This window comes from Orycteropus afer, unplaced genomic scaffold (assembly GCF_000298275.1).
Source record: "Orycteropus afer afer isolate SDZICR_OR568_19922 unplaced genomic scaffold, OryAfe1.0 scaffold00005, whole genome shotgun sequence".
NCBI lineage: Eukaryota > Metazoa > Chordata > Mammalia > Tubulidentata > Orycteropodidae > Orycteropus > Orycteropus afer.
The window spans coordinates 9,233,843-9,245,292 of NW_006921592.1; the positions used below are offsets into that span (position 1 = coordinate 9,233,843).

General features: G+C 41.8%; 1 protein-coding gene across 1 annotated transcript in view; it reads left to right on the forward strand.

Moving 5' to 3' along the window:
• PCSK5 (proprotein convertase subtilisin/kexin type 5) overlaps window positions 1–11,450 on the forward strand; it is a 600,269-nt gene that overhangs the window by 553,837 nt on the left and 34,982 nt on the right. Inside the window, exons 31-34 of the mRNA XM_042780610.1 lie at window positions 1,997–2,214; window positions 3,913–4,149; window positions 6,692–6,922; window positions 8,094–8,271. Of these exons, the coding sequence (XP_042636544.1) occupies window positions 1,997–2,214; window positions 3,913–4,149; window positions 6,692–6,922; window positions 8,094–8,271 (864 nt within the window). The remainder of the gene's footprint in view (window positions 1–1,996; window positions 2,215–3,912; window positions 4,150–6,691; window positions 6,923–8,093; window positions 8,272–11,450) is intronic.

An 11,450-nucleotide genomic window follows, 5' to 3' on the forward strand; every position in this document is an offset into this window, starting at 1 on the left:
ACCATGTAGTGTCCCCTTGTTCTGTTCGAACGACAGCCTCCTGGTCAAGGTACAGATTCCTCATGAGTACAATCAAGTGCTTGGGAATTCCCATTCTTCTCAATGTTATCCATAATTTGTCATGATCCACACAATCAAATGCCTTTGCATAGTCAATAAAACACAAGTATTGTACCCCCACCCCCAAACCAAAAACCAAACTCACAGCCATTGTGTTGATTCCTACTCATAGTGACCCTCATTGCATTTCCAAGGCTATAAATCTTTATGGAAACAGATCATCTCATCTTTCTCCCACAGAGTGGCTGATGGGTTCAAACCACCGACACTTTGGTTAACAGCCAAATGTCTTAAACAGTGCACCACCAGAGCTCCCTGTAGTTCTCTCTAACCCTTGATTTTGGACTAGGTTGTAGGCCTTGCTTTGGCCAATGGGATATTAGCAGAAGAGGTCAACAGAGGCTTAAAATATGTTTGCCCAGTTGAGAGCACCCTCTTCTGCTTCTGTCATGGCAATGAGAAGAACATACTCCATAGCCCTCTATGCCAAGAAGGATGAAAGGACACGAAGAAGACTTGAACCTGATGTCCAGCCAGGCCCAGCCTATTTCTCCCTATTCACTGACATTTGAATGCAAATGAATGGTTGTTGTTTTAAGGGATGGTTGGTTGTATAGCCCAATCATAATTATTGTTATTAGCTACCATCAGTCAGCCCCTGACTCATGGTGACCCTGTACACCTGGAAGAAAACACTGCCTGGTCCTGCGCCCTCCCCATGATCACTATGGACTTGGTGATCCATAGAGTTTTCATTGGTTGATTTTTCAGAAGTAGATCATCAAGCCTTTCCTCCTAGTCTGTCTTAGTCTGGAAGCTCCACTGAAACTTGTTCAGCATCATAGCAACATGCAGGCCTCCACTAATAGATGATGATGGCTTGGCATGAGGTGCATTGGATAAGAGGGAATCCAACCCGGGTCTCCCACAGGGAAGGCGAGAATTCTACCACTGAATGACCACTGCCCTCTACTATTATGGCAATAACTGACTTAATAGAAGGACTGTTATAGACAACAATTGGAATAGGTACCTATGGTACAAGAAGTCCATTTTCTCTACACTGGTTTATGATTTTCCAGCTTCTGCAAGTTTCAGCTCTTCATTTTTCCTTTCAAAGAAACATTGTCCTTTTGTTTGTGGGGCATTGAGTTTGTGCTAATGGTGGTGGAATATTTTGGAGAGGGATAGTAATAAAAGTGGCACAAAAAAAAAAATTATCTATACTGCTTTTGTTTCCAAATATACTGAGAGGGTTAGGGTTTTATATTCACTGTGTTCACACACCAGTAAAGGATTTGTATGGGGTGATAGTTTTATAATTCAGAGAAACTATATATACGGATATCAGATTTCCCCAGAAGGAAGTGAAACCCACAAACATATACTCCAATAACAGCTTCTCAAAATATGTTTCATGCTGTGTGTGAATGTTTATGTGTTTGAAAGGCACCGTCAGAGGTTGTCTAAGAACATCTGAAAGCAAATTGCTTCCAACCGTAATCCTTTTGTGCTTCTAAGAAGTGATTTTTTTCAATTTATTTTTAAAAATAGTTTTAATGTATTAAATTTAATAGGTGTCTTTTTCTACACTAAAGTAAGGCTATAGCAAAGAGAAAGAAAAATTCATTAAAAATTAGAAGATAGAATAGGGAACTTAGAAAATGACTAACCTACAAACTAATAAACTAAAGTTAACTTTCAAACAAACCAGTTGATTTTCAAGCGAACAAAATTCACAGTGATAATCCTTTGGTTTTATCTTTCTAGACTTTCTTATTCACCACACGTCTTTGCCAATCTTATTAAAGGATTCATTCTGGTTTACAATAGCAAGCAGCAGCCCTGTCATTTTTAGGCCTGAGTCCTTCACCACCAGGTGTGACTAATTCCCCTCCTTTTAAGCTTCCTTGGTTGCGCTGTCTTCCCTCCACAGAGGCTTTTATGCAGAAGCGGGTGTATGTGAACGCTGCAGCTCACCTTGCAGGACGTGTGAAGGAAATGCCACCTACTGCCTCTCTTGTGAAGGAGTGTTCTTGCTGGAGCAGGGGGTATGCCGTGAAGCCTGCTCCGAGAGCCACGTGGCTGTGGAGGGCATGTGCCAGCAGTGCCCAGAGATGTGCCAGGATTGCATCCATGAGCAAACATGCAAAGGTACTCAGGCGCGTTCCATGGTACAGTGTGGAGCTGAGAGAGCCCAGGTGGCCTGACTATCCGAAGATGGGGTTCCAATGAGAGCTATGGAGACCTGTCTTACTTCCTTTCCTATGTGTCCATTTTCATACACATCACTGAGGAAATGAAAAGTAATCCAAAGCCTTTACATTATAGATTCTACTCTGCAAGTTAAGACAAACAAGAGCACCTTTTTGCAAGATTTCTTTTACACACATGTATTAGAGTTCCAAGGAGCCCTAGTAGCTTGTTAGCTTGGTTGCTATCTGAAGAGTTTAATAGTTCAAACCCACTTGCAGCTCCACAGGAGAAAGACGTGGCAGTCTGTAAATATTTACAGCCTTGGAAACTCTATGGGACAGTTCTACTCTCTCCTATAGGGTCACTATGAGTCGGAATCGACTCAATGGCAATAGATTTTGGGCTTATTGAAATTCCTGAGTGGTGCAAATGGTTAAACCCTCAACTACTAGCTGAAAGACTGGCAGTTCAAACCTACCCAGTGGCACATTGGAAAATCCCTTGGAAGCCCTGTGGAACAGAGTTCTACTATGTATACATGGGTCTCCATGTGTTTGAATCAACTTCACAGCAACTAACAATAATAGCAAATCGAGTACTTAAGAGTTCCTGGGTGGTGCCGCAGTTACACTCAGCTACAAACCAAAAGGTTGGCAGTTCAAGTCCACCGTGAGGCTCATTGGGAAAAACTTCCAGCCATAAACTTCTAAAAATCACCCCCCCAAAACCCTATGGAACACAGTTCTACTCTGACATGTGTAAGGTTGCCATGAGTCAGAATCTCCTAGGCAACTGGTTTGGTTTTTGTTTTATGAACACAAGTGTGTGCCAAGCACTATCCAGGTGCTGGAGACAAATAAAAATCTAAGTTCCCACCTTTTTGAGAGCAAAATCTTACAGGAGAGACTGATATCAAACAACTAGGCACAGAAGTAGTTACAGAGTGTCAATTGTTATAAAAGATAAGAAAAGTTCAAGCATCTATATGACACTGCGAATAACACTCTCACTATAAATAGGTTTTTTCCCTCTAGAAATATGTCCCAAGAAAGTTTGTCCAATGTCCTTTCAAAAATAATACAGATCATTTATGTGGAGCCATCCTGTCAAAAGGATTCTCTCGGTGTGACCCAAAATGTTTTCTGGATTCTCTCCCAAAATAGAAAATGAACAAAAATAAAACAAACCCACACTGTATTCTTCATACTGATTAACTACATATAGCTAATTATTGGCCTACCATCAATTAACAAAAAAATAACTAATCCAACAATTCCTAAACTACTTTCTGTATTGAACAGAATGTGAAGAGCTCAATAAAATTTTTAAAATCTATAAATGCTTTTTAGATTTTCCAGACAGTATTGTCAGCATCTCAGCTATCACTCATCTGCCAAGGCTATGTAATTTTTTGCACCTCCTAAGAGCAGGTCATTTCAAGACTTAAACACAGTACCATCTAGTTAAGCCACTGTATGTGGCCTCATGCTCTCAAGGGATGTAGGATGTGCCCTGGCAGGGGGTAAATGGGGCAACTGTGCACTCTAGCTGGGAAGAAGCACAGTGGGAGGTGGAGAAGTCCTGGCCCACTGCAAAGGAATACATTCCTTTCTTGCCCTTGCCCCAGAATACTCACTGTTCCCTCCTTCCCTGCAGAGTGCATGCCCAATTTCTTCCTGAACAATGATATGTGCCACCAGTCCTGTCCCTCTGGCTTCTATGAGGATGCCCGCCAGTGTGTCCCCTGCCATGAAGACTGCCACGAGTGCAGCGGCCCCAGTGCAGATGAATGTGACCTCTGCGCTGACGCATCCTTGGTCCTCTATGATGGGCTGTGTTTGGATGAGTGTCCAGCAGGAACTTACTTGGAAAGAGAGACTAACAACTGCAAAGGTAAAGACTTCCAGGAAGTCATGGAATCCAGACTTTCTGGATCCATTGAGGGTGGATGAACCCCCGAACTACTTCCCTGAGATAATCTTGAAACCTTAAGCCTTAAATCAAAAATGTCTCCTGAAGTCTTCCTTAAACCAAGCAGTAGTTTAGCTTAATTAATAAAGAATATCTGTATTTAGCATTGGGAACTCTAGTGGTATAGTGCCTAAAACATTTGACTGCTAACCAGAAGCCTGGAAGTTCAAACCTACCAGCCACTCCTCGGAAGGAAGGTTGGGCAATCTACTTCCGTAGTGATCCTGCCTTGGAAACCCAAGGAGGGGTCGCTATGAGTCAGGTCCGACTCCACAGCATTGAGTTACCGTTAGCATTGTGCTCCTATAAGAACAATCTGTATGAGATCAAATTGACAACAGCAACTGGAAAGCTTAGATAGGAACCTTAGGGGACAGTGAGTTTATGCTAATGAGAGAAGAACAACTCAGATAAGGAGGGTGAGAATGGTTGTACAACTCAAAGAATGTAATCAATGTCACTGATATGGATATGTAGAAATTATTGAATTGGTGTATGTTCTGTGTACAGGAGCCCTGGTGGCACAATGGTTAAGTGCTTGGCTGCTAACTAAAAAGTCAGCAGTTTGAACTCAGCCAATCCATGGGAAAAAAGACCTGGCAATCTGCTCCTGTAAAGATTATAGCCTAGGAAACTCTATAGGGTAGTTCTGCTCTGTCTTCTAGGGTCACTGAGTCAGAGTCAACTCAATAGCATGTAACAACTGCTGTATATATTCTCAAAAACAATAAAATAACATTATATGTGTATGTGTATATATATATATATATGATTTTAAAAAAGACTTCCAAAAAGCATGGCTGAGCTTAGCCTACCAGAAAGCCTTCCAAGAGTCTGTGTTTCTGCTAAGTTAAAACAGGGTCTAGGGTTTGCACAGTTCTAGCCCCCACAGCTATCCTTCCATCCCTTTTCCTCCCGTTCAAGGAAACACATTTTGAATATGTTCTCATTTATTTTTCAATGATTTAAAGAATTTTTAAAAGACTCGCTCATGTAACTTTAATAGTAACAAATCCCATCAGCCCACCTCACTACAGTGGCTGTGCACTGCAGATCAAAAAGGATTCTCACGGCAAGATTTACAACAGAGATGGTGAGCCTTCAAGAGTCACCAAAGAAGGCAAAGTTTTATTCAAATATTAAGCAATGACAAGCTTATAGCAACATAAGTGAAACTGTCCACAGAAGACTTTCTCAGTGCCTCTGATCTCCCTTTATTTTTTGCCCCCCTAAAATCCCTTCCCCCTCATCATTCACTGAAGCAAAAGCCTCTGTTCTTGGTCTCCCATTTCCTCTTCCCCATCAACACTTTAATCCCTACGCTTCCAAGAAACTCACTGCCATCGAGTCAATTCTGACTTATAGCAACCCCCATAGGGTTTCCAAGGCTATAAATCTTAATGGAAACAGACTGTCTCATCTTTCTCTTGTGGAGGAGCTGATGGTTTTAAACTACCAACCCTTTGGTTAGCAGCTGAATGCCTTAACCACAGCATCACCAGGGTTTATATTTTTGAGAAAAAAACCTACTATTATTTATATCTCCTATGTTTTAAATGGAGTTCCTGAGTGGTACAAATGGTTAAGTGCTTAGCTGCTAACAAAAAGGTTGAGATCCAAGTCTACCCAGTGGTAGCTTGGAAGAAAGATTTGGGGATTTATTTGTGAAAAATCAGCCACTGAAAACCCTATGGAGTACAGTTCTACTCATGAGTCACCCTGAGTCAGAATCGACAGCAACTTATTAATGAAGAGCTCTGAGCATTCTGGGAAGTGAGTGGAGGACCGTAGCAACAGGAGTTATGATGGTGGAAGGGCACCTACTGCTGTGTGACTTGCTCCTGTGGACTTGCTCATATTATTTTCTGTACAGTTTGGGTAATTATACAGTGAGCCTTACTAATATTCCCAAAGTGACTACTGCAACAAAGAGGCTTTTGGGGTATTACAGAGAAAGGGAAATAGCCATTTTTTTTTTTTTTTTTCTCATTTTGTGACAAGAATGCTGCACCCAGAGCCCAAAGGCTGTGCCAAACTCATGGCTCCAAACCTTGACACCAAACCAACAACCAATTGCTGTCAAGTCAATTCTGACTCATGGCAACCCCATGTTTGTTTGAGTGGCAGTGTGCTCCATAGGGTTTTGAAGGGCTGATTTTTTTTTTTTTTTTTTTGCAAGGGAAGGAGATAGATTGTCAGGCTTTTCTTCCAAAACACCTCTGCATGGATTTGACCCTCTAATCTTTCATTTGAACCTCTAATCTTTCATTTAGCAGCCAAGTGTGTTAACAGTTTGCAACACCCAGGGACTTCTATATTTGGCACAGTGCCTTAGAAAATCTTGGAAAATCTCTGGAAGAAAATGTGGAGGAGATGTGAACACACTTTCCAAGGGAATTAATTCCCTAGTGGGGTACCCTGGCTCTCTCTCACTCTCTTCCTGCTGCCCCCACCACATCCACAGATTGCCACAAGACCTGCAAGACCTGCATATCATCGGGAACCTGCAAAACCTGTCAAGAAGGCCTGAGGAAGAACACTCATGGGAGCTGTGTGCCTTATGAAGAGTGTGCCCACGTGGAGTACTGGGATGAGGAGGCCCATGGGTGCCAACCCTGTCACACCACGTGCCTCCATTGCATAGGGCCTGCGGAGGACCAGTGTCGTACCTGCCCAAGGAATAGCCTTCTTCTCAGTGAGTTACTTTTCCTCCGAACAAGGGTTTGTTTTTCACTCTATCTGGAAAACTACCTTGTACTAGTACACAGTAGATACTGATTTCTCTCTTCATAATTTGTGACGTTGTTAAAGGAGTGGCATCACCTACCCTCAAGTAGCTCAGAGTCTCCAACACAGGTGAGTTTGCAGCACCTTGTGCAGCAGCTCTAATGGTATGTGGCTTTTCCACCAGTGCCTATGCCAGTGCTGAATGGAGTTATAGAGACAAACTGGCTTCCAATCTGTAATCAACCAGTTGGTCACATTAATAATTCAAGAGGGCCTGGCTTCCAACCTACCAAGTTAAGCAGAAACTGGAGATGTAGTTGCCTCTAAGCACTTAATGCTAAACCATAATTCCAAAAAATTCTCATTTGTTTTTACTTTCTAACTAAGCCAACTCACCTTCCAACCCTAAATGTTATCAAAGATGCAGAAAAGGCAAGTATCAACATCCACAGCTGTGGCATGTGGATGAAGGGCTGGCATGGTGTGTGACTGAGGAACTCAACTCCAACTCTTCTCACTGTTTGGAGCTGAAGATTTGGGATTATTGTCAAATTTATTAACTACCCGGGTGAAACAGGATCTTGCTGTTCATGACGGAAGTATCCTATATCTGCTCATGCATCTAAAGGGCTGGAGTTTTCATTTTATTTAGTTTCTATTAATTTTAATGTAAAGTTAAAAAGTCACATTGTGTAGACAGCACAGCAGAATTTGAGATCATTATGGGCATGGAATGTGGAAGTTGTAGGATCATGTCAGCATATTGGCCATGCACTTTCTGTTTTCTTCAATGGAGTCTTGACTCATGCTACCCCCAATGTCAGCCCCTGCCTAGAAGGTACTCTCCCTCTCCTGGTCAAACCTGGGTGTCTTTCTAGCTCAACTCTCTAGACTGTGTTTTCTATCCTGGGCACCATGGGTAGTCCATTGTAATCTCTATTTTCTCTGAACTCCTTATGGCCTGTGGTCAATTCCATTTCTAAGATACTCATCTTAGACCCCAAGCATATCCATCAGCCCCTAGAGACATTGTCTCATTCCTCTTGTACCTCACCATCCCCAGTACACAGTAGGGGAGCATGTAGGGGAGACTTGGGAAACATGTGGTATGCTTGATGTCAAGACAAACTCTTTTCCAGATATGACCTGTGTGGAAGACTGCCCCGAGGGCTACTATGCAGATGAGGACAGCCACCGATGTGCTCCCTGCCACAGCTCTTGTAGGACATGTGAAGGGAGACACAGCATGCAGTGCCAGTCCTGCCAACCAGGCTGGTTCCAGCTAGGGAAGGAGTGCCTGCCCCAGTGCAGGGAAGGGTAAGGTGCTTAACCCACTTTCTCCCCACTTAGCCCCTCAGCTACTCCAGATATCACTATTAGTAGAGTTTGCAGAAGAGGAAACAGATACTCGGAGCACTTGTATCAGCAGCTTGAAGTCTCACTCTAGTAAGGAGCTAAGATGAGTCCAGCTCAGGTCCAACAGTCTCCAAAGGCTTTCAGCCATTTCACAGTAATGGAGGAGAAATGGGAGAGGCAGAGTGACACAGTGCAATAATATAAAGGGTCAGACTGTTACATAAGACTCACTACCCAACACCAAACTTCACTAATCATTCAAAGGAAACAGGCAATCACAATGTACAGGAAAAACATTCTTCCCTAGGAGAAGTCCAAGCTCACCACTGCAAGTTCTTTCTTTCTGCATTAGGACTTGTTCTGATTCAGATTTGATATGTAAGGTTTAAACAACGCATGGGGAACATTAATTTTACAAAGGGAACAATTTCAGTTAAATGTTTCCATTGATACCCATTAATTATCTAACCACTCATGCCCCCATTAATCCACAAATTCCAGGTTTATTTATAGTAAGCAGAATGAACAGACCAGGTGTACCCTTATAAAAGCATTTCATAGATAAGGGCTCTCTTAATTTTCTGCTACAAAAAAATAATCAGTGTGTTTCTTAGGAGATCTTGTTACTAGAATATCTGGAAGCGGGTTTGACCAAATGCTATTTCTCCCCCACATATCCCCAGCAAAAGGAAAGATGGCTACAGTCCTGCTGCCAGCAATTCCTTTCCAACCAGTGACATAGGGCTCTGAGACTTTCCAAACCCATATTGAAGGCTTTTTTGAAAGACCTTGGTATAACTTTTGAACCTTCCCAATTGCTTTCTACCAAACTGATGTTTTTCTCTTCACTTTTAAGCATTTACTAAGTCATTAAGTCACTCATTTTAGTGCTATCTATAGCTTTGAACTTTTATTTACGTTGCTCATTCATTTATTCACTCACTCAACAAACATTTAATGAACAGCACTTTGTATATATCACAAAACTAGTTATCATAGGGATTCAAAGGTGAAGAAGATAGATTTTGACCTTCAAGAGCTTATACTTATTTGCATATGTCTCTTACCAAGGAAATGGTAAGCTCCTGGTAGGAAAACATTTAATTCTCACACATGCTACTACAACACTCAGCATGGAGCTACATCCATTAGAAGCCCGTAAAAACACCAGTTCTATAGATCAATAAAGGATCTCTGGTGGCACAGTGGTTAAGAACTCAGCTGCTAACCAAAAAGTCGGAGGTTTGAACCCACTAGTCACTTCGTGGGAGAAAGTTTGTGGCAGTTTTCTTCTGTAAAGATTATAGCCAGGAAACCCTATAGGACAGTTCTGTGTTCTACAGGGTCTCTATGAGTCAGACTGGACAATGACAAGTTTGGTTTGGTTTTGGTTTTGGTTTTACAGATAAATGGAGATAGTGCTTTTACAGAACAATGGATGGTACTATCTGGCACAGCCTTTCATCTTTACCCTATTAAGTGTCTGAAGACATTTGTATTCTATGTAAAGAATCACAAGTCATTAAATACTCCCAGGTGCAAAAAAGCAAAACAACAAAAACATGGTATAATCCTCCCATCTAAATAGATTGTGGACCATGGAATTAAGAGGACAATTGTTCCACAGGGTATGAGTTTACCAGCTAGGTGAAGACGTCCAGGTGGCTCTTCAATGGGGTGTAAATGAGGTGTTAAAACCAAACTCACTGCCATCAAGTAGATTCTTATTCATAGTGACCCCATAGGACAGAGTATAACTGCCCCATATGGTTTCCAAGGCAGTGATCTTTAAATTTAGACATTTAACTGAAATTGTTCCCTTTATAAAATCAATGTGCCACATGCATTGTGTAAACCTCTTATGTTGAATGTCTTTGCCTTGGAAAGGCAAGTGTATAGTTCTCTGCATTCCATCCCACCACACCAATTATTTTGGTGTTTAACCTCAGAGAAGGTGCTATAGGGCCCAAGTTACTTCACCACTGTGAAGCTCAAAAGATTTCCTAGTCCACAAAAGGGAATATACCCATATATGAGTTTGGTAAATGGTATCTCTGCATGCATATTTCTATGTGCTATAAGAATGTCCATATAAATAAAACTAACAGGGGACAAAATTATGATCACTTCTTAGCCATAGACAACCACCCTGAGGAAGTGAATTGTTGGGCCTGTGGGCTCAGGATCATGGTCACGAGGGACATCAAGCTCAATTGGCACACCATACTACACAAAAACATTGTTCTACATTCTACTTTGGTGAGTAGCAGCTGGGGTCTTCAAAGCTTACAAATGGCCATCTGGATGCAACAATTGGTCTCTCCTCATCTGGAACAAAGAAGAATGAAGAAAACCAAAGATGTATGGAAACAATTAGTCCATGGGACTAGTGGTCCATATGCACCTCAGCCTACCTGTCTGATACCAAAAGAACTAGGTGGCACTTGACCATTGTCAGTCACTCAGAAAGGAATCAAACTAGGAGATCTTGGATAGAATGGGAGAAAAATGTGGAGCAAAACTCAAAATTATAAAACGACCAGGCTTACTGGTCTGATAGAGACTAGTAAAACCCCTGAGACTATGGCCTCTACTCACTCTTCAGACCTGGAATTGAACTCACTCCCATAGCTTCCAGCCAAACAACAGACAAGCATATAAGATGAACATTTACACAAAGTAGGTACACTCTTTAGAACAATCAATCATGGGAGACCAGAAGGGCAGTATTTGCACAGGGAGATAGCTCAGAGGGCAGGAATGCATAGGAAAGAAGGACACAAGGAAGGAATGGGAAGAGAGCTATTACATTATGGGGATTGCAATCAATGTCATGAAACAAAATGTGTATGAATTGCTGTGTGGAAAATGAATTTGATCTGTAAACTTTCACCCAAATCACAATTAAAAAAATAATAAAACCTTTCCTAGGCACCTCCTGCAAACAAGTCATAAAAGTAATCAATGGCATTGCATTTGTCTCTTCTTTTAATTGGATCCAGTAAATTCTTACTGTCATTCTTTGATAACTTTTAAAACCTCCTTGGGGAGGCGGGGCAAGATGGCGGACTAGGCAGAAGGATTGCACAGACCCTCTTCAACAAAGAAAAGGGAAACCAATTAACACAGACACAGAAGAT